At 43.6% G+C, this 24665-nt stretch overlaps 1 protein-coding gene across 3 annotated transcripts in view; it reads right to left on the bottom strand.

Annotated features, from left to right (window-relative positions):
• The window catches only part of parga (poly (ADP-ribose) glycohydrolase a), a 64638-nt gene that overhangs the window by 23488 nt on the left and 16485 nt on the right, over window positions 1–24665 (bottom strand). For all 3 annotated transcript variants that reach the window (XM_083775610.1, XM_083775611.1, XM_083775612.1), the window contains 5 exons: window positions 20600–20692; window positions 17963–18117; window positions 6912–6991; window positions 6038–6098; window positions 3972–4047 (listed from right to left, as the gene is read on the bottom strand). In XM_083775610.1, the coding sequence (XP_083631736.1) occupies window positions 3972–4047; window positions 6038–6098; window positions 6912–6991; window positions 17963–18117; window positions 20600–20692 (465 nt within the window). The remainder of the gene's footprint in view (window positions 1–3971; window positions 4048–6037; window positions 6099–6911; window positions 6992–17962; window positions 18118–20599; window positions 20693–24665) is intronic.

The following is a 24665-nucleotide window of genomic DNA, read 5'->3' as shown; positions in this document are numbered from 1 at the left end:
GCCGCCCCGTTTACATATACTTTTGGGGGTCCTTGACATGAAAATGTTTGAGAACAGACTGACATAGAAACATGTTTTTTTTTGTGAAGACTGTGAAGATTTAGAAGCCATTTGTAGAATCTAAATGGGTTAAGCAGTGTCACTGAAGGCAACTGCCCTGTACTGTATACAGAGAAAGTGTGTGCGTTCCCCCACCAAACATTTACGTTTACCAACAAAAACCATCACACTCAGAGGCTCCGTGGCCTGAATGTGAAGCCCGGCCAGTGGAGTCAGTGCCACACAGAGAGCACATTGACATGTAATGGCGGCCCTGTTGCATATGAATGGAGCAGTGCTACTGCTGCTAACGAGACAGCAGACAATGGAATGACTTCAGGAAGACAAACGCCAATACACACACACACACACACACACACACACACAGACACACACACACACTGACCCACACACACACGCTCCTAAACGGTGCCGTCAAACTGTCAGCCACCCCGACGGATTGACCCCGCAGGATGGGCCCCCAATTCTCCTCGTCACATATTCCTCCATGAATAACTAAATATCTGTCTATTGGGCCTATTCTGTATCCATCCATCTGTCTTTCTTTGTAAAGACCGGTCACCGGTGTGCATCTGTATGTGGTTTAAAACCTTGACAAATTACTTTTTATTGTGATAAATAGTAACTTAAGAGCATTGATCCAAGGCAGAACACAATCCCTCCCTTTTACCGAAATGAGAAATAAACGCACACGGCCCACCCATTCTGTCCACTTAACATGGCAGCCCACCAACTGCCGTGTTAAGTGGTCAGATGGGAGGATTTTTCCGGAAGTGCATTATTTATTTGTCTATGGGACCCGGCGACTACCGGCGATAGCAGGCGAACAGGCGATGGTCGAAAAGTGGACGGAGGAACGTCGCCCGAAAAGATACAAATAATTCATCTTTTGGGGCGATAACGGGCGATGTGTCGGCCGATGCTCGCCCGCTGTTAAAACGCACTGTAACTGCTCCCGATGAGCAGGTTGGTGACTTGCATGGTTTCCTGTGTGAATCTGAATGTATGTGTGTGTGAATGAGTAAAAAGTGAAGCATTTTGGATAAAAGGTGCTATATAAAAATACATCTTTTAAAAGGCAGATCACACCCTGTGTCTGTCAGGCTGTCAGTGTCATCTTCCAACCTCAGCTCTCATAGGTCAAACACACTCTCACTTTTGCTCGTCTGACCTCTCCGACTAGTAAGCTTGTGTGAATATTGTTTTATTTTTTGTATACTTCTGGCCCCTATGTGCAATTCTGCATCACTCCATCCCCTCACTCAAGAGTGTTTGTTTTCCCTTCCAGCTGACAGCTGATGTGTCTCATACTGGGGGGGGGGGGGCTCAGATCCATCCATCTGTCTTTCTTTGTAAAGACCGGTCACCGGTGTGCATCTGTATGTGGTTTAAAACCTTGACAAATTACTTTTTATTGTGATAAATAGTAACTTAAGAGCATTGATCCAAGGCAGAACACAATCCCTCCCTTTTACCGAAATGAGAAATAAACGCACACGGCCCACCCATTCTGTCCACTTAACATGGCAGCCCACCAACTGCCGTGTTAAGTGGTCAGATGGGAGGATTTTTCCGGAAGTGCATTATTTATTTGTCTATGGGACCCGGCGACTACCGGCGATAGCAGGCGAACAGGCGATGGTCGAAAAGTGGACGGAGGAACGTCGCCCGAAAAGATACAAATAATTCATCTTTTGGGGCGATAACGGGCGATGTGTCGGCCGATGCTCGCCCGCTGTTAAAACGCACTGTAACTGCTCCCGATGAGCAGGTTGGTGACTTGCATGGTTTCCTGTGTGAATCTGAATGTATGTGTGTGTGAATGAGTAAAAAGTGAAGCATTTTGGATAAAAGGTGCTATATAAAAATACATCTTTTAAAAGGCAGATCACACCCTGTGTCTGTCAGGCTGTCAGTGTCATCTTCCAACCTCAGCTCTCATAGGTCAAACACACTCTCACTTTTGCTCGTCTGACCTCTCCGACTAGTAAGCTTGTGTGAATATTGTTTTATTTTTTGTATACTTCTGGCCCCTATGTGCAATTCTGCATCACTCCATCCCCTCACTCAAGAGTGTTTGTTTTCCCTTCCAGCTGACAGCTGATGTGTCTCATACTGGGGGGGGGGGGGCTCAGAGGGGGGTCTTGGGTGGAAGTCAGGACACCGGAGGTGGGGTGAAGAAGAGGAGAGAGCTGAGGGGCCGTCTCCCGGGGGCAATCCGTCGGGGTGGGAGAAGCACCAGGCTGGCAGTTTGACGGCACCGTTTAGGAGACGGGACTTTCTGTCATTCTGTCAGGGGGGGGGGGGGGTTATGATTGGAGGGGGGTGGGGGTCGGGGTTAGGGGGTGAAGGACTTTAAAGGAAGTGACGAGATGAGCGATTTGGCTAATAGACACGGCAGACGCTGCAGATGAGTGGTTTCTATCCCCCCCCCCATCCTCACGGGCCTCGGCTGCTGTGGGCCAGTAAGCACACCCATCCTGACAGCCCGCTTGACACTCCTATCCACGCTCCAAAAACTAAAAACAAAGGCGAGCGGCGATCACATCAAAACATTTTTTTGACATCAGCAACAAAAAGAAAAAAAGAGTGAGTCCACCTCCCCGTATCGTATTGATCTGTGCACCGTTTCAGCCAGAGACTAAAAAACTGTGTACATGTGACGAAGGGAAAGGAACAACAACCGTTAAGTCACAAGCAAAGCATTACTATAGGCTTGTACTAGGCAGTCCAGTTTTGTGTCAATGGATCCAAACTTTTTACTTTGTCCGTATAATGTATATATTTGTATATATCCTCTCTTCATAATGTAAATAATATCCCAAGCGGCACACTTCACTACTTATTTCGATGGAAATAAGCAAATTAGCACAAAAACCCAACCCCCATTGAGGGCTTATATTAGGGGAAATAGCAAAAAAAACTAAATAACACCTGGACCTCGTAACAACTACAAATAAAGGTAAGAAAGCCTTTTAGCATGGAATTCTCCTTTAAGAGATCTCAATATTCATGTTTACTTTTATGTCCCAATGGGGTCAAGGTGATTCGAGACCATCCTGGGAGAATTCCATTGGGTCAACATTGGGTCGGACGGTTCTCCAGTCAGATGTGCGGGGGACAGGACATATGGGCATTGGGCACATGCCACATGTGCAGAGATTCCACACATTTATTATAGATACAGTATAGGGAGGATCAGACCAGAGCTCGATCAGCGAGGGAGGGGCCAGATGGTACAGTAGGTAGAGTGAGAGAGAGCCACCCTAAAGACTACTAATCATAATCATTGTGTGTATTCCTGCACTATCTGCATCAAACGATGTCAAAAGAGGTACATCCAACATTTATTGATTTATTGGAGATTCTAACTTTCAATTGTACATGCATTTTGTTTTGATTGTATTGTTCCACTGTTTGCTTTGGCAATGAAAACGTATGTTTTCTCATGTCAATTTTTATTTGAATTGTAATTGAATTGAGAGGGAGCGAGAGCGAGAGCGAGAGAGAGAGAGAGAGAGAGAGAGAGAGAGAGAGAGAGAGAGAGAGAGAGAGAGAGAGAGAGAGAGAGAGAGAGAAAGAGAGAGAGATAGAGAGAGAGAGAGAGAGAGAGAGAGAGAGAGAGAGAGAGAGAGAGAGAGAGAATTAGGGGCAGAGAGGGCCCATTTAACCCACACAGTAACCTGTCCAGTGCCGTCCAGCTACCCAAACATGGACTCACTGGCATGAGCAATAACTTTGTTAATGGCAGGCCAAAGCGTTCTGCTTCTATATGGTATAAAAAGCTCTGGTGGACTGGCTGGCTGGCTCTTTACTTAGTTCACCCTCCAGACAGACAGACAGACAGACAGACAGACAGGTGCAGTGTCAGAGCAAAATCAATCAATCCTTCCAGAGTGAAGAGGTCCTACCTGCAACATGCCATATCCATCATCCTCAATGGTCCCCTCACAGGTGATGTGAAGCCTCTTCAGCAACGTCTGGGAACTAGAAAAAATGGGAACAATGGGAATGTTTTAATCATTCCCTCACTAAGGACTGACACAACAGTATGATGGCATGGAGGCATTGGTGTGTAAACTATTGCTGGGTTTACACTGTGACAGACGGCACTCGGATCCCCATTAGCTAGTGCCATAGCAACCAGCTAGTCTTCCTGGGGTCCACATAAGAATAAACATTCCAGTACACATACCATTTCAAATACACATTTGTTAAAAAGTCAGTATTCAACTCACATTAGTTCAGATAAAAACAAATAGAAATTGCTAAGATTACAAGTGAGAGCGGGAAAAAAACAAAACAACACACAACACGTTTAAAAAGCAACACTTTTTAAACGATGCTTTTTAAACGGTGACAGACGGCACTCGGTTTCAGGCTTTGCTCTCAGCATTGCATAACACATTAAGACCTGAGGCCGATTCCACAGACGCCTTCTTCTAAATCATTAGAGGTGTTGTGCAGGTGAGGTAAAAGACATACGACACCGCTCACATTACTTACAATTAGCGGTAAATATAAAAAAATCACACCCGTGTGAAATGAGGGGCACTCTTATTATCATCATACATCATCTCATTGCGGCCAATCACAATTTGCGTCCTCACTTTTGGCTTCAATATGTTTCCACTCAAAACTGGCCATTCATTGTCAATGGCATTCAATGTTTGTGTTAGTATAATGATTGTTTTTACACAAACCCTCAAAGCTGGACATAGGAGGGGCTAGCGCCCCTCAAAAACTAACAGCCAGCGTAAAAAAAATCTAAAATGACACAGATGCTTTCCCGGCCTTAATTCTATAACCGTAATGTCCCTATATAGCTGGTAATCGTGGTGCCCTTGGGCAAAGTCTGGGAATATTAACCCTGTACCCCGCCCCAGGAAAGAAAAAAGGAGGTAGAGAGTACATTGTTGTTTTAAAGATAAGGACTAGAGGGTCTTAAAAGACTCCTTTCAGTCCCTGCCGCTCCCTGAGGGAAATGGCACTAGCCATGGAAGAGCAAAGACGCCGGCAGACTGGTGTTAGAAAAGAATATTCTCTAGAGATGCATCTGTGCCACAATTACTATTTAATGCTCTATTTTATTATTATTCAGTTGTATCACCAAATACACTGTCTTCACTGTCTAAATCTGTGGTTTCCAAACGTTTTAACCTTGTGACCCAAAAGAGAAATTAAATGTTTGCCCGGGACCCAAACTAGTGAAAATAGCCAATCTACAAGCTCACGCGCCACGTTGTGAGCTTGAAGATCGGCTATTTTCACCACCTCTTAAGGCCTCTTATTCATACTCCAGTTTTAGGTGATAACTAAGGTGAAAACATGATGACGTCCCGCCGTGGTGGTAAAGCGACTCACCGCTCACCCAAACACATCTAACCACCGTTTCTCTGGTCACCTTATCACCTAAAACTGGACTATGAATAGGCCTTTAAAACATTTGTTTTCTAATTTTTTAATTTATTTATTCATGAAATAACTTTTAATTCATGATTTACTTTTGCTTTTTTGGTAGTGATTTATTTAAATATTAATAAAAATAAATAAATAAAATGTAGGAAACAAAAAAATAAGGGGACCAATAAAAACGTGTCCGCGACCCACAAACGGGTCCCGACCCAATGTTTGTGAACAGGAGCCTGGCATGGCCAGACAAATATCACTGTGTAGATATTAGTCTGGAACTTCGTTGTGGAAGATTTATTTCCAAAGTGACGGTTACAAACAGATTCCAACAAGCACAGCAAAACAAAGTCTAAACTTTGAACAGTGGGCTCTGATTGGTCACCCACAACTCTGGGGGTTAGCGAAATGTAATTCAAACTGAGGAGTGCCAGACAAATCTCCCCAGGGATTTGTCTGATTTCCAGGCTATGGGAACAGTGGTCTAAAATGATGAAATACCAAGTCCAAAGTCTCAAACCATTGCGTTAACGCCGTATAATACAGTCACAGAGGGTTCATAATGTACCTTTCCCAGTCGGGTGGATTACTCAGACACTGTCTGGTGAAGGTAACGAGACCCTTGGGCCCTGAGTGAGAAAGAAGGAGAACATGTCACCGTCAATGAGTGAAAACTGCTGCTTCCCAACCTTTTCTCTTTCTTACATCTGACAAAAGCCGAGATCCGCACGCACATGCACACGCACGCACGCACGCACACCACTTAAGTCCTATAAACTTCTCACATGAGGAATAGCAAAAAAAGAAAAGGAGAAAAAAAAAGCAGTACATCTTCCACTATTGAAACCTTTTGAAAAATGTAAAAATTCTATATCACAAGTTGGTCACATTGAGTGGATGAATGGTTGAGATTTTGTGCAACATGTTTAAAATGTTATACTTCCTCCAAACGGACAAGAATGTACAGCGTTTCACACCCCTTTTGAACCTTATCTTCACATGATTGATGCTCGTTAATGCACATTAGAAGGTGGCATTCCTGCCTAACTCACTCCGTCTCAGAGGAGGGCATGTGGACAGTTCAAAAACCTGCCTACCAGTGAGGTAGGTCATTTAAACAAGAGGACTTTCATTCATGAAAGAACAACGGCTTCTTTCCAGGAAGAGGAAAGCTGTCGTTCCTACCAGAGCCATAGAGTAAGACAGAGTTACGACAACTCTGTCAGTAGGCTGTTTTCTGCCCCCTCAATGTCGTAACTCTGTCTATCCTCTATGGCTCTGGTTCCTACTACCTTGGAAGCCATATAGACAATGCCATTGGTCCATAGCGCACCAATGAAACGCAGAGTTGAGTAGACGAAAATGAGCGAGGAGGACCAATTACAGGTAGGGTTGAAAATGGCTGAAGTGCTATTTTAAAGGAATGCATTCATTGTGCTTACTGTTTTGTGCAACTCTCCTGAAGTAGCAGAACAGAGTTTTCAGTTTCTCGATCTTCTTTGGTGAAGAGCCTTCGAATAATCTGAAGAAGAAAGCAACACACAAAATACACGTATTGAGGATATTGGAACATCGGACATCACATGACACCCCAATTGCGTCGAGGGTTAGACATTAAATGAGATGCACTCTAGAATAGTGGTACCCAACTGTTCAGGTCCAGACCCAAAACAGAGATTAGACGTTTGCCCGGGGCCCAAAACTATAGTGACAATAGCAGATCTACATGTTGCGAGCTTGTAGATCAGCTATCTTCAGTACTTAACTACTCATATTTTTTTGTCTTAAGATTTGTTTGTTTTAAAATTAATACAATTCTTTAAAAAACAATAAATATTTTGCTATGTAGGAAAAGAAAAAGGGATTTTTTTTACTCAAGCCGTGACCAATAAAAATTGGTCCGTTCTCAGCTTAAATATGTGTCGTGACTCGTCCGTCAAATTGCAGATGGACAGAGAGACTCTTCCGGACTCCTCTCAAATCTCGCGCGAGTTTGTTGCTGGGATAAAGAAAGTACATTTTCTCCTGATTTGTCTTGCTAAAAGAAGCCATTTTAGTATGAATATCTTGGAAAAATTGTGTGCCTTGTGATGATTGGGTCCAGTATTTAGTTCAGTGACCATGGAGTTAAGGAATGGTTCATAACCCGGCAAGCTAAATGACGTCATGACGACGCGTATTCTGGGCCAGATCTGACTAGTTATGATATGACTTAGGTTGATCTGGACTCGATCGGACTCTCTGATTCATCCAGGGACATCCGTCTTAGTGGGCAGAATTTATGTTAGTTGAAATTGGGTGATATTCTGGGCCAGATCTGATTAGTCTTGGTTTGACTTGATCTGGCCCCAATAGAGACGTTACTAATTCGTCCAGGTCCTGACCGTGCTTGCTGGGAAGCTGTGTTCACGTTCACTCTAGTCTAATGTGTCCGCCCACCTCACGCAGATACGGGAAGTAAAGCAAAGTTGGACCCTCTTGCTATAGAGCGTCGCAGTCCTGCCCCCTTCATTGACCCAGGCCCAGGAAATAATTCCCAATGCATTTTTCCCATGCATTTTTCCCAAGTATTTATTTAAAGACCTTTTAAGCGTCGTACAAAGCCAACTCGGGTTGTGACAAATCATGACAACAAACACAATATTTTGGACCAAACAAATAATTACAAAGAAGAAAAACAACAAAAAAAGGTGTTGTAAACCTGCCATTTTTTCCTTCTTTCTAATTATTTGTTCGGCCCCAAAACAATGTGTTTGTTGTCATGATTTGTCACAACTCGAGTTGGCTTTGTACGACGCTTAAAAGGTCTTTAAATAAATACTTTTTGAAATGTCTATAAAATGAACGGGGAATTATTTCCTGGATCCTCGTAGGAAGCGGGACTGCGACCTCCTCTGGTGGTACACAGAGGAGTCACCCAAAAAAAAGATGAAAAAAAGACAAGTGGAATGAAATATTTATATTACTACAGGTAGTTCTTCTGACCAAGCAATTGGTTGAAATAGGCTATCCAGCCGTGCTGAAGGACAGCATGCGTATACTCCAGTATAAAAAGGTCTAGAATGCTCTAGAATATGGCGTGAGTGAAGGCGGGCATTGACACAGGCAGTTAGATGTCTCTCTCTTCCAACAATATTCTCTTTCAAGTCCATCCACTCTCCCCGCACAATGGCACCGCCCCGGGCTCTGTGCTTCTCTGCCGTGGAACATTAACAAAAGCACGAGTGAGGGAAAGAAAGTAGTGGAGAGTGAGTGACTGAGTGACTGAGTGAGAGAGAGAAGGATTCTTTTATCCTTTTTTTTCCACCCCATTCTTTTTGGGATGGCACAGACAGTACATACTACATATTAATGAACACAGCAACAAAACTACAGCGGTAGAGTTGGGATGCCGAATTCTCGGGGAATGCTCTGTTTGTGCCTTCCTGACTCCCAACCCGTCCGGCTCCGTTGTTGTCTCCACCAGCCGAAGGCATGGGGAAGAGTATGTTTTGCACTCCGTCCGTCCGTGTGTCCGTCCGTCCGTGAGCAGCTAATCTCGGCCACCGTTAACCCGGTCGATGCCAAATTTTGCACACACACTCCCTGGATGCCAACCATGAACCTCTGCCCCAAACTTTCCACAACGGCCTGTTATAGCGCCACCAGGAGGCCGCTTTGTGCAAAACAAGTTTTTGCACAGTACACCTACAGATTGTGTCCAAACATCACGCAAATTGGTACACAGTCTCTCTAGAGCCATTCAACCAAACCGGTCTTTCAGATTTCTCAGACTCCATCCTGATTGGTTAAGATTGGCTTCCAAAATTCACAGGAGTGCTCAGTTTCAAACAAAATGCTGCAAATCATGAACACATCGCGTGATTTCCGTGAAATTGTGCACCCACATTCCCACTAGGCAGAGGATGAAATGCCACATGAACAATTTCAACTCAGCCTCAAGGTGGCGCTATAACTGGCCCAAAAGTGTTTTTACCTCTAACTGCACGGATCTGTGGATAACTTTGTATGCCAACTCCCTAGAGGCCAAGGAAAAACCTTTGCCTGGAATTTTTCACATCTGCTCTTTATAGCGCCACCAGGAGGCTGACATATGTAAAACACATTTTCTATTATTACTCCTTCACATTTTATCCAAATTTCACGCAAATCGGTACACATGATCTCCATAGTCATGTGATCAAGACAGGTTTGTTTGATTTCTCATATTCCATCCTGATTGGCCACGATTGGCTCCTACAGTTTTCAGGAGTAGCAAATGGCCACAACTCCTCAACGCAGCGTCCGATTGCGATGAAACTGTGCACGCATATTCCCACTAGGCTGAGGAAGAATCCTGGTGGAGACCTGTGCCGATTGGCACTTTATCTAGTTAGCTCTGTAGCCATTTGTGCATGTGAAGCTGAACAGATATGTAGCCAAATATAACATTGCATCGCTTGATCCAGTATGTAGCTGACAGATAACAGTCTGACTTGAACGCGGCCTCCTGCCAAGTTCTACTCCGCTAGGCTAGGGTTCTCAGCTAACGATAAGGGAGGGGGGCTGATCTTTTGTTTTCCCGTTTGTATATTGTTTTCTGACAGGGAGGTTAGCGATTGTATTTTGGTTTTGAATTCATTAGGCAAGCATTCCCTTTTTCGTTCTAGTTTTGTTTTGATGTTCAGTCCTCCGCTCTTGGAGATGTTGTACCCGTTGCCTGAAGTGAAGAGAACAAATAAAAAGAAAATATCGAAAAGTAAACTGTTTGGATGGCGGTTTTCTTGGGAGTTGGGAAGTTCGGCTTTCCACACTTTGTTGTCTCGGCTGTCTCGGCTCCCCTAGACCACAGTACAAATAGATTAAAACGTACCCATGGCGATAGTACACTATCAAGAGTTGGAGAGAGAGAGAGAGAGAGAGAGATAGAGAGACTGAGATAGAGAGAGAGCCCCAGACCGGTGCTCTCCTTCCATTAAAAGCATTCTAAGTGCTGGTGTTTAATCAGTCTGCCATTCGTTCCCCTCCCACTAACCCTCCACCCAGCTAAGGGAAGGAAGGAAGGACAAAGATTTTATTTTAAAAGACAAAAAAGAAAACGGGGATAAAACAAAATAAAATGACAAAGGGGGTGGGGGGGTCACTAAAAGCACTTCAACAAGAAACAAACAAAAAAGCTAATTTATTGAAGGCGATCTCCCCTGCCTATCGACTATAACATTTTCCCCCGGTCTTTACATTCCCCTCTCTCCCTCTCTCTCCACTATTCCGTTGAGGACAATTTGGTGGGATGTTTGTTCCCTGCCTGTGATACGACGAGCATGGTGTAACGTTGCCGTCCAAAGAAAGCCTCGGGAGGTTAACCACTTAAAGCCTAGTACTTTCGGTCGACCGGAGTCCCTCAGGGCTCCATAGTGGAGACTTTACCGTTTTCTTTCCTGATCTAAAACAAATATCTTCGATAGATCTCCGATCTACAAGCTCACCAAACAACAACGCAGGACTTGTGGACGAAGGTGAGCCCCCCCAAAGGGACGTAAAGAGCGCCTGGGGAAATAATTATAACAATCTACAATCCACATTAAGTAAGCACAGCTGTCAAAGACCGCTAGTAAGAAGGGAGCGTCATTATATTCACTTAAAGCCCTATTTCCCAAAGTAACCAAAACAGCAGATCTACAAGCTTGTACACCTGCTATGTTTATATGTATTTTTTAGAAGAATGCCCAAAGTAGGGAGGCCATGTTTTAAAGTGTTTAATAAGAATCTGGTTCTTCCCCGCATCACCTGTCTCCCAACTAACGTGCAGTCGTGCACCAACCAAGAGGAAAACACCATTCTGTTTCCACCCTCACCAATTATTTCCTCTGGGAGATGAAGTAAGGCATCGTGCGAACACACGCACACGCACACACACATGCACGCTCGCACACACACACACACACACACACACACACACACACATGCGCGCGCACACACACACACACACACACACACACACACACACACACACACACACACACACACACACACACACACACACACACACACACACACACACACACACACACACACACACACACACACACACACACACACACACACACACACACACACACACACACACACACACACACACACACACAACTTCAACTCAGTAATGATCTTCGTTATTGAACATAACAGGAGAAGTTATTTTTTTTCCCTCTCTCTCTCTCTCGTGCCAGTGTCTTTTCAGACGTAGAAAAACACAAGCCAACGAGATCACTCTCTGCGGCCATCCGGCCCGCCTGCCCGTCCTCCCCCTCCCTCCCATCTATCCATCATTTAAACAGAGGACAGACCTTGACAGTTCTGCCAAAACAGCAATCAGCAGATTGCTTCTTGCTAGCTCTCTGCCTGCCCGGGCCAAGACGGAGCGTTACTGTAGCCCATAAGCAAAGTGACGGACACTCACTCAATTATGGGGGAGGAGGGGAGGGGAGGGGGAGGGCCGGTAACGATCCGGGGCCCTAGCCGTTATTAGCCAACCACTGGTCGTCTTGCCTAGTATCATCTTCTCGGGGGAAACACACAACTATGTTCTTTTCTTTTACTCCGCCTTTTCTTTTACTACGCCTTTTCTTTTTTGCCTGCATGTGGTCAGCTGCAGACCGGGATACAAGAGGAGTGGGTACATGAGAAGACTCATCCCCCCCTCCCCAAAAAAAAAGTGGAACTAGAAAAAGTGCCCTTCCGGGCACAGGTCTCCACCAGGTTATCCACAGATCCGTGCAGTTAGAGGTAAAAACACTTTTCGGCCAGTTATAGCGCCACCTTGAGGCTGAGTTGAAATTGTTCATGTGGCATTTCGTCCTCGGCCTAGTGGGAATGTGGGTGCACAATTTCACGGAAATCACGCGATGTGTTCATGATTTGCAGCATTTTGTTTGAAACTGAGCACTCCTGTGAACTTTGGAAGCCAATCTTAACCAATCAGGATGGAGTCTGATAAATCTGAAAGACCCGTTTCGTTGAATGGCTCTAGAGAGACTGTGTACCAATTTGCGTGATGTTTGGACAAAATCTGTAGGTGTACTGTGCAAAAACGTGTTTTGCACAAAGCGGCCTCCTGGTGGCGCTATAACAGGCCGTTCTGGAAAGTTTGGGGCAGAGGTTCATGGTTGGCATCCAGGGAGTGTGTGTGCAAAATATGGCATTGAAAAACTTGTTTTGCACAAAGCGGCCTCCTGGTGGCGCTATAACAGGCCGTTCTGGAAAGTTTGGGGCAGAGGTTCATGGTTGGCATCCAGGGAGTGTGTGTGCAAAATATGGCATCGACCGGGTTAACGGTGGCCGAGATTAGCTGTTCACGGACACACACACGGACACACACACACACGGACACACACACGGACGGACGGAGTGCAAAACATACTCTCCCCACATGCCTTCGGCCTGGTGGAGACAATTAAAGAAAGGTGCCCAGATTTCTCTGGGGCCCGGGCTCTTCCAGTTACAGCAGGCAAACAGACGATAGTGAGAGAGCCAAGGGGCCGGTCGGTCCCCTTTAAAAAAAACGTGTGCGCTGGCATGAGTCTGAACGAAGTGGCCGGCCATGCAGCTTGCAGGCCCGGCATTTGAATCAATGCTAACGTTATTACACAGGAGACCTCTCCACTTAGCCTGCCACCGACATCAGATGGGGAGGGGAGATAGCCCGCGCTGATGTAGACAAATTGAGATGACCGATTGTTGGGACGGACGGATTGAGCCTCAGATAAAACGAGAGGCCGTAGGAGGAGGAGGGGAAATGAGAGGCAAAACAAATGTCCCAACAGATAGGGCTCATCTGTATGACAATATATGACTGGGGATTCACAAAATAATTCAGTTGAACCCCTAAGAGAGAGCAGGAGGATAATGACGCAGAAGACAAAAAAAGAAGCAGCTGTGGCCCGTCTGGATGCAGGAAATGCCAAAATTACAGTGCTAAATAACCGGTAATTAACCAAAGATATTTTGATTACGATACATAAACAATAACCGACTTAATCTGTCTCATGTTGGTTAACACGGACTGATCGAAAAGCACTTACAAGTGAATATAGTTTAACTCCTTAAAACATCTTATCCTCTGATCCCCCGCTCCAACCTTATGAAAGGTTGAATATACCTTATGATTCTATTCTACTTACGATATTGCATTGTAGCGTATTGTACTAATGGTAGTAGTACAAATCTTTTTTGTGTTATCCTTTTAGCATAAACTTTGACTCGTGATACTTTTGTGTGACGCATAAACACAATAAGTTAAAATATGAAGATGAGAGGTTCCTGCCCGATAGCACTTAGGATACATTTTTCAAATCGTTCATGAATCGTAATCGAGGCAGAACTCCACACATTGGGCTCACTAATGAGAAGTAGGGTGCCTTAAGGAAATTGGTGCTAAATTAAATAGTGGTGAAAGCTGGACGGTGCGCGTGGAACCGGCCTACGGTCCGTGCTGTGCTGTGGCCACATGGCTGAACCAACACAAACTCCAGCCCATAACTCTGTTTACCAGACAGCGCAACAAATCTACTTTCTGGGCCGTAATCAAATCCGGTTTTTAAAGACGTTATCATCCACAATACTACCGACTGACACAATGTAATTGGATGTTTGTTAAACAGCGTCTTACCAAATGTCCTGAGCAGGGGAGTAATGACAAATAATCAGATCTGGTGCTCGGAACAACCACGACAACAACAATTAGGAAAGCATTATCCATCAGTGAGAGATTCATGTCATTCAACGCCATTTTGTGTTTGGTTGTGCTCTGATCTTTTGATATTTAGTAGACTCAAAATATCTTTTCAGATGACAAAAATATGACAAACTAATGTATTTAAAAGACTATGATTTTTTTTTGATTTTTCAGACACACACATTAAAACCTTCGAGCTGACCAGTACAACCACAGTCTTATACTGTTGGCCACTAAGCAGCTCCACTGGAGCAGTTGGGGGTTCAGTGCCTTGCTCAAGGGCACTTCAGCGGTGTTGGGTGAGTGATGACCAATCACTTCCCGACCCAGATTTTTCCTGCCCGGAAGTGGAGCCTCCTCCCCACTTCCGTTTCATCGCGCAAATGTATCCTAATATAAATAGAAAACATCTAAGCATATATAGCTTGTTGCTTAGCAGAAAAGGAAATAAAATAAAATAAAATGTATAGATATTTAAAAATATATTTTCGTGAACGGAAAATAGCAGCTTCCTTACTAATTCCTTACTGATTTCGGGAGGTGCAGTTCCAGACTGTATATAGCATTCAGAGATTGTGGAATAGTTGTCTGGCTATGCGAGACTATGTACACAGTAATGCCTCCCCCCCCCCCCCCCCCCCCCCCAACTTCAGTGACATCTAAAAGTTGAAGACGCCAGTAAGGAGATGGATGGCTGTGCACTGTGTGAACCCTGCAGGCCACCGTAGACACTCATTTGTTTCAATTAAGCTGCACAGGGCTTTCCTCCGCCAGTTCACACACACACACACACACACAGGGTCTGAGTAGGCGCAAACTGAAAGCACCAATAACACACTCCTACGCTGACGCAGACTTGACTTGACTCCGCCAGTTCACACACACACACACACACACACACACACACACACACACACACACACACACACACACACACACACACACACACACACACACACACACACACACACACACACACACACACACACACACACACAAATATATATATATAATACTTTCATGAATAATAAAAAATAATAAAGTCAAAGAAATTCCCTAAATTTGGGGGGGAAAAATTAAGTAGTAAAATCAGCTATTTTCACTAGTTTGTGTCCCGGGCAAACATCTGATTTCTCATTTGGGGACCACCAATCTGAGAACCCATTGGCAAATAAAGCGTCCTCTATTCCTTGACGTGAGTCTGTCTTGAGAGGACCGCTGATCTCTACAGGGACTCTACTGTCATTTCAGTGACACAGAGAAAGGGAAGACACTGAAAACATATGAGAGGCTGCACTAAATTTAGCACAACTTCTAGGGGTGCAGTCAATCCAACAAATCAATCACATTCTTTTTTCCATTTTTGTTAAAATAGTGGAATATCTACAAGCTCACAGCGCCATGCAACGCATAGTGAGCTTGTAGATCACCGTTTTTGCACTGGGCACTGCCGAGCCGTGCGACAAAGAATAAAAGAATGCTTAAATGGTTAATGCTATTTTTTAAACAAAAGATAACAATTTATTTCATATTATTTGATTAATTGAAAAAGTAATTGACAGAATAATCGCTAAGAAAACAATAGATTAACCCTAACCCTGTGAGAAGCTACACTTGTCACCACAACTCATTGAAAACATCTTTACGAGTTTCTGGGAAGGGGGTGACAGACTGCATGCATGTGATTGGCTTGTCCATCTGGAATTTCCCCGCGGGGACCAATAAAAGTGTATCTTATCTTATGCGAGCGAGAATCAATTTTAAAATGGTGGCATTTATGTTAAGTGACGCGAAAACATTGGCGTTTATACAACCCTTCACTGAATGACTGCCAGGGTCTGAGTGGAATTGGGGAAAACATCTGTTTGGTATTTTCAAGGCACTAGTGCCCCCTTATGGACATAGATATGTTTAGCCTCATCTGGATGCTAGGATCACTTCTATCCTGTACCTAATGTTCCCAAGCACTGGGTTTTCAAGAAAACCCAAAATGCAAAACTGCATTTCCGTACTTTCATAAAGAAATAAAAAATAGGAAAAATGGAAATTATGGAAATTCCATAAATAAGAAAACAAATGTTTTAGAAGTAGTGAAAATAGCCGATTTGTGCCACGTTGTGAGCTTGTAGATCTGCTATTTTCACTAGGTTGGGTCCCGGGCAAACGGCTTAATTTATTTTTTGGGTCTTGAGCTGAAACAATTGGGAACCACTGCTGAAAGCACTTGAACCAGAACCCTCTATTCTTAGTAAAAACAGACCTGACTTGAAACTGTGTAACTGGTGTTCTTTTTATTGTATCTACACCAAAAACAGTGTGTGAGTCGAGACGTGTGTGTGTGTGTGTGTGTGTGGGGGGGGGCTCCAGACCGACGGGTGGCGAGACTGAGTCGAGACCAGATCTGTTTTTTCACTCATTTTATAAGTTTTTTTGACAGGGATAAAGTACATTAATCAACACGTAGTTTTTTGTAAATGTAAATGGGCCAGCGTTAGCCAAAAGCTATTATCATCTGTATAGTCCCTGAGCAGGCTCTTATAACAAGATCGCTGTCTATAAGCGCCAGACAGACAGCTCTCTTATAATGTTAAAGGTATATTCAGTGATTTCACTCAAAAAACCTTAGGTTTCGTTTTTGGCTGGGACCCAAGCCTTTCGTCCAATCAGGATAGAGAATCAAAAACGAAACCTAAGGTTTTTGGACCCCCAGGGGTTAACTGGTGACAGGGAGGAAGTCCTTATATGGTCAGCACACTATAGTAGGGAGGATTATCACAACAAAGCAAAAAAAAAAGTGATATTTGAATTAAGTGAAATCACTGAATATACCTTTAATGTGAATGTGCTCCTCATAATATGGGTATGTAGTGACTCGTGTGAGTCGTGATTCGAGTAGACTCGGTGGGGGAAGAGTCCCGAGTCCCTTGGTCCGAGACAGAGTCAAATCTAAGTCAAATTAAGGGCGAGACCGAGTCCAGACAGAGTAAAATGAAAATGTGGACTCGAGACCGGACTGGACTCTCGAGTTAACTTAAAAAGTTAACTTAAAATCGATTCTTCTCAGTTGTGCAATGAAGTACAAATTGGACCAATGATGCTCCAATGTCACATACCAGTGAGGAACGGTCAATGTTCACCATGAAACGTATGCATCTCTCTGGCTGCGGCATTGTGCAGCAATGAAGCTGAGGATCAATGTCTGTTAAGGTTGAATCAGTCTCTAACCAAAGTAATGGCTTTACCACCAGGAATTTGCAATGGTGTATCATCTCATTTCTTAGAATGAACACTGAACACACTCAGATGGACCAGTGGTTCCCAAAGTAGGGTCTGGGGACCCCCAGAAGTCCTTGAGGGAGTTCCAGGGGGTCCCCAGCTAAATGATACTTTGGAATCAAATGGACCCTTATGGTTCTGTAACACTGAGAGTGTACTGGGTCCGTTTGGTTCCATTTGTACACTCTCAGAGTTAAATAAACATTGATTGTACAATCTAAACAGGTTCAGTCCATCCGACGTGCCCACACGTCATAAGCAATCCAACCAACGGATTCAAAGGACGTGTGTACACGTCCTAGCATATTCAATGAGAATATTTTTTTATTTTTTGAGTGGGACTCCAAGGCCTAACCTGACTCCGCCAGATGGGGCAGCAGAAAGTACACTGGGTTCCCCCCCTCCTGCTCCCATCTGGGAACTCTCAGGCAGACTCGATGCTCCGGACACCAAACGGCCTGGCCAATCAGCGGCAGCTAGAGGCGGGCATGTTTGTGGCATGGTTACCTGTAGAAGTTGATCTCGGGGTAGTTGGCGTACTCTGACTTGCGGGAGTTGCGTCTGGGGAATGTGCAGAAGAAGGCGTTGGCGAGCAGACAGGCAATCTGCTCCTGAGACAGAGTCAGCGAATGGTTCCTCCTGGCCTTCAGCAGGGGGAGGGGCTGCGACCACGGGAAGAGAGAGAGAGAGAGAGAGAGACAAACAGAGAGGCTGGTGACGAAGTGATTGGGCACAAATCCCAACAGTTGGAGAGGACCAGGGCAGGGCGGATTACAATTTGCAATGTAGGCATTTAGCAGACGCTGTTATCCAGAGTGACTTACATTAAACAAGGTACAGTACACGATCACATAAATAGAATGCAGTGAGTACAGTGTATCGTCGCAAAGAAACTATAGGATACCAGGTAAACAATGGACCTAGCATCCATTCTATGTGAAGGATAACGGGTCAATAATGCACCCAGCAAGTAGCACCTGTCTAAGTAAGTTGGTATCTAATATTCACATTATTCACTTTTGTGGTCAAGAAAAAATATAAAAAATACAGGGAGAAAGTGAAGTCGTCTTCAGACTACGGTGGATTAGGGGGAGGGGGGGTAAAGAGCATAGATAGACATGAGGATAAGATAGTCAGGACAGATGTGAGACAGACAGACGTGGGTTGAAACGTGGTCTCTGTGGGGTGGACGACGTGGAAGAAGATAATTAGCTTAGCGATCTAGGGAGCAGATGATGCAGCCAGCCAGCCAGCCAGCCAGCCAGCAGGGTTCTATTACATAAATGGGTGGCAGTAATTAACCCATTTAGACCTGGGAATGATTCTACAAATGCCTTCTAAATCCTGACAGTTTTCTGAAAAACCTCATGTTCTCAAACATTTTCATGTCAAAGACCCCCCCATCTGAAAATATGTTGTTCCAAGGACCCCCCCCCCCCCCCCCCCCCCCCCCCAGAAGCAAATATTTTAGTTAAAAACGTTCGCTCTGAAAGAATAAATATTCAAAGATTTGCGCCACATTTTTCATGATTTTTCAAAAATAGCAGACCTACAAGTTCATATGAGCTTGTAGATCTGCTATATTTCAACAGCTAAAGCATAACATGATGCTTTAGAACACCAAAAGGGGTTCCCGCCCAGAATGGGTTAAGGCTGTGGCGCTTCTAGCCTCGTTCCCAGTCTGAACCCACGGGGGTCCCATTCATCTAACACTGATTAGAGCTAAAGACCCTCCAAGGCCGTCCTATAATGGGCGATCAATAAAAGCGCCTAATAACAGGCATGCATGAACATTCCTCCAGCCACTAAATGCTGACGAGTGAGAGGGAGATCTCGCCATGATGCGTCGTCGTTATACATCCACAATGAATAGTGGGTATTTATTACTGGGAAAGGACCGTCTTAGTTAACCATTTAAACTCTATACGTTGCGGACCGACTGGGGTTCCCCTGGGGGTCTATACTATGAAACTGTTTTTAATATTTAATATCATATTGTCTATATCCGTCAAATTATTTCTAATGGTTTGAGCCTCAATCACCACTCTGATATAACCAGCCCATGGCATTTCTTTCTGGACTCTGAAAGTAGTTTTAGCTGCAGTACCACAATGTCCTGAGGTGGTGGGGGTGCTGATATGCAGATTATTTAATATTTGAGTCATTATAATACTGATGCTAGATTAAACTAGGCTTGTTTCCATTCCATACCAGCTTGGAAAATCAACAATGGTGGACATTGTAAACAAAGTGGAAATGCAAAAAGACTGAAGAAGAGGAGGAAATATACAAAGTAGGGTGACATTACATTGATGACATCACGATGAGGACAAAATCAGTTCCTGAGAGCAATTTCCATTAAAACACCTACCTGTATATGATATGAAAGCCTGATTGTTCAAAATTGGTTATTTGTGGGGATAGAAAACACATATGGGAGCCCCAAAAACACAAAATAAATTGAAAAAGTTGAATTTTATGTTATAGGTCATTTAACTTGGTCCCCACTTTTTCTCCCTTTGCCAAAAATAGCCACACTTGTAGGTCTGCTATTTTTTTCACCAGACCAGTGTTGTTTTTGCCAGCAAATTTCAATTTAGGTTTTCGTCATACGTCTCTTGAAACGTTTAATTTAGTTTTGGTCACATTTTAGTCACCTGGAATGTTTTAGTGTTTAGTCTAGTTTTAGTCGACTAAATATCATAAGATTTTTGTCGACTAAATCTACAGGTGATTTAATCGACTAAAATGTATTTTGGCGGACCTTGATGCCGTCACAATGGCTGATTTTAAAATTGTTGAAAATAGCCGATCTACAAGCTCACAAAGCGTCGCAGCGCAACACGTTGTGAGCTTGTAGATCTGCTATTTAGATCTTCTATTTTCAGCATGCAACCAAGTGTAAAATGACTTATACTGGATGTCTTGTCCACTAGTCCCTTCATAACATTTTAGTCTAGTTTTTATTTGTTGACGAAATTGTCAATATATTTAGTCTTAGTTTTAGTCATCATAGCTTAGTTTGAATTTTGTTTCCATGTTGTTTCAGTGAAAAAAGGTAGTCGACGTACATGTTTTGTCTTCGTTTTAGTCGACGAAAACAATACTGCACCAGACACACGGGAAACGCCACAAAACCCCTACCATTGTGCAGAGACGAGGAGCGCTGAGCGCCAGCTTCACCATGGCGGGCAGGACGACCTCGAACAGGTGCTGTGCCTCACAGTGTTCCAGACACTGGAGAGAGAGAGAGAGCAGTGGAAAGAGAAGGCAGACATGTTGTTTAAAACGGGCCACACTACCCCTGACTGTGCCCAGAACCGTATCATGGAAGAAGAGACCGATGACATGAATGGCTGGTCCAGAAGATGTTGTCTGGGAGACAGACAAGCAGACTGTATGGGAAGAGCAGTCAACAACATATAAGCTTGGTTTTTACACCCATGTCAAATGGAAGTGCAGCCAACATACCTCCAAACGTATGTGACGAGATTTGACAGAGAGCATAATGTAAATTGCAGCTTTTCACCAGAGGAGAAAAACTTTATTTTTTCTCCAAAATGAGTTAATAGCACACTTATTTCAGACATACTAGAGCATGTCTGAGCTGAAATCGACATGTAAATATTAAATAAATACTTAAACATGTAGCTAGTAGGTGTAATGTTATAGACCACAGAAGTGAACCTTTCTAGCCTGTTTTCTCAACTCGCTGTTTTCTGCAAGACATTACTCTAAAAGCCATATCTCCAAAACTGGTGGGTCAAACTGAACAACCAATATGTCCATTTTAATCTATGATTCCCTGCTTTCCTTCCCCTGTTTTCATGTGACATGAAAAAACAAAAAATCTAAGAAATCCAATGGCAGTCCCTCAGTCATATTTGGTCACATACGTATAAGCTTGGTTTTACACCCATGCCAAATGCGTTACAATTGATCTCCTATCGTTTGTTTTACAGAGAGACAGACCACAAGAACCTTGAAAGAATATGTATATTGCACGCCACTTTTTACATAGATTTTTCTATCAACACACACACACACACACACACACACACACACACACACACCGGTATATATATATATATATATATAAATATATATATAATCATGTCTTCCTCATCAAAGAATCACCAGCACAGCTGGTCAAATAAACCAGGACTATTCTGCTGTTTGTTGGGAAAAAGCCCAATACTTATGATGGGTGTAATATCCAACAAACAAGCCTCAAGTCTCCTATATCGTCGCTGTCGGGTGGAAAACGTGTATGTCCAAAGCAGCTCCTTTATTATTATTATTATTTCTTAAAACAATCGCAAATAGTAATATAAAAATAGCAAATCTACAAGCTCACAATGTGACACGTGCCGAGCTTGTAGATCTGGCATTTTCACTACTTTTGTAGTGTATGATGAAGCAGTAGTAGGGAATTTGTTTAAGGAAGAAAAAAAAGGAAATATGGAGATGCAAGGTTTCTGCCCGGGGGACACAACACTCTCCGCCAGCTGAAGAGGGCCTGGCAATACGTGGTATGGAGGCTGTAGAGGACTAGAGGTCAGACAGAGACAATATTTTTGAGAAGAGAATTCCCAGTGTGGGCAGATATAAAAAATCACACCCGTGTGAAGTGAGGGGCGCTCTTATCGTCGTACATCATCCAATAAAAAAAATTAATACATTTCCTCATAAATTCATTTGTCAACTGTTATTAACTTTTAACCATCAGACAATGTTTCTTTTAATTATTTTTTTATCACACCCGTGTGAAGTGAGGGGTGCTAATATATTAAAGTCTAACTCACGTTGCTATGATTAGGTGATGTAAATGGTGTCTAAAACAAACGGTGTCAAAATAAACATTAAATTATCTTTATTGTTAATGGCATTTCATGTTTGTGTTAGGGACAAGATTACGTACATTTTCCCTTCATTGTCAATGGCATTTTTAAAACAAACCTTGAACTAAAAACAGACATTAAACCTGTATATAAAAATATACAAAAGAGTTATATACATAGCCGATTAGTTGATTTGCTCAGACACATATGACGTAACTTCTCCTTTCATTGTCAACGTTTGTAGTAGCTGTTGATGGTTACGTAACCAATCTATGTTTGGCAGAAGACCAAACTATCCAAGCGCATGATCACAGGGGTAACGTGACATTGTAATTGGCTGACAATATTAGTGGGAGGGGCCTATGTAAGCGACTGCGGCAACCACACTTTGCAATTTTTCAAAATTGCGACCTTTCTAGTTATTATTATTATTATTATGAAAGCAAGGACTTCACTAGCCTACTGTAACTCAAGTAAAACTTTGAGTGAGCTACTTCTTCTTTGACCAGGGAGTATACAGTATACCCTTTGACTCAAGTATTGGTGGTTGAGTACTCAATGTCCAGCAGCAGCAGCAAGCAGAGGCGGGCCCAGTCCCGTCCAGTCACGACACAGAAAGTTGTAACAGAACCCCTCAAAAAACTCATCAATCCTCTGAAGCTCGCTGTTGGCTCGCCGCTGCAAGCCCGGAGCATCCATACATACTGCCAGCCTACAAAGCTTAGCTCAGCATCCGTCCAGAGATTCCCTCTAAAATAAACACCCAGTTATTCCATCATAGGCCCAGGCGCAGATTTACTACGCAATCACTTATGAACGTATCGGCTTCCGAATGCCAGCGTCATCAATCACCATGCCTTATTCCATCAAGGTTAGCCTGGACAAGCATCGCCTTGATTAAATGGGCTTTCTGGAACCAAATGCAAATGGCCAATCGCGGTATAGAGAGGGCGAGGGAGAGGCAGGGCCAGCTTTAGATTTTCGAACAGGAAGGAAGTCTTTGGCGGGTAATTTGGCCAGGGGGCATTTATGTGACTGCAGAGCAGGCCTGACTAAACGCTGTCAGAAGTAATGAGCTGGCAGGCATCATAAAGCGCTCCTCTGGGGGTAATAGATGGTGGTGGGTGATGGGGAACGCTGAAATAAGACCCTCTTCACGTGGCTTAATGCGGCCAGCTACAAGAGTGACACAGGGGCACGCACGCACGCACGCACACACACACACACACACACACACACACACACACACACACACACACACACACACACACACACACACACACACACACACACACACACACACACACACACACACACACACACACACACACACACACACACACACACACACACACACACACACACACACACACACACACACACACACACACACACACACACACAAAATAACCAGTCTTGTACATTGGCTATTTTTGAATAGCTCAAGCATAAAATAGGGCTTAAGTTGTTAAAATATTATAGCCTAATGATACGCAACTGATCTTCCATCCATTCTGGTCAGTCATAACTATAATAATATATATAATAATATAATATAATTTCACATTTTGTAAAAAAGTATTTTCTACTACAGTATGTGGCCATACTTACACTATGTTTATCATCTTTGTATGAGGGAAAAAGAGACAGTGTGTGTGTGCGTCTGTTTGTGTGTGTGCGCGCACACGCACGCATGCATGTGTGCGCGTCTACATTTAAGTGAGTGCTCCACACGTGAATATGAGCCAGCTGCATTGCGTTGCGTGGGCTGCAGCAGGCTCAGAGTTGTGACATTCATCAGAAGGCGACACTGTGACACTTTCATTTGGGAGTGGAGACACACTAAGACAATTTACGGACAAGCCCTAATTTGGATTCCATTCCATTCCATTCCCCCCCCCCCCCCATTACACCTGCAGTGTCAATCATCATGGAACCGGGGCCATTGGCTCTAAGCCACATCTTGACAATTACCCTCGCTCTGCACAAACGCTCCTCTGGATTTAATAAGGCCTGTTGGGCTGAGAATGCCACTTACAGACTACAACAACAACTTTGTATTGATGGAATGTATCCTTTCTTTTCTTTCATCGGTTCTTATCTCAATATTCTCCATACACTACAGCATTTTAAGACTACATTCTAATCTAATTCTAGTCTATTAAAAATATTTCCATAATCTTGTCGAATATCTTGTAGTGTATATGGGAAGCTTAACATTTAACCCTCCGTGATACTACAGCGTCACACACAAACGCATCAGATCCACAAGCTCGAAACACAGCCTGACCTGTGACGTCATGCTGTACTTTTTATTTGCGTTTTTTCTATTAATTTGGTCATTAAGGTCCACAGAATGAGAGGCCTGC

The sequence above is a fragment of the Protomyctophum parallelum genome, assembly GCF_964188405.1.
Source record: "Protomyctophum parallelum genome assembly, chromosome: 10".
NCBI lineage: Eukaryota > Metazoa > Chordata > Actinopteri > Myctophiformes > Myctophidae > Protomyctophum > Protomyctophum parallelum.
Note: the sequence above shows the minus strand (reverse complement) of the source record. Positions and strands in the feature narration are given on the sequence as shown.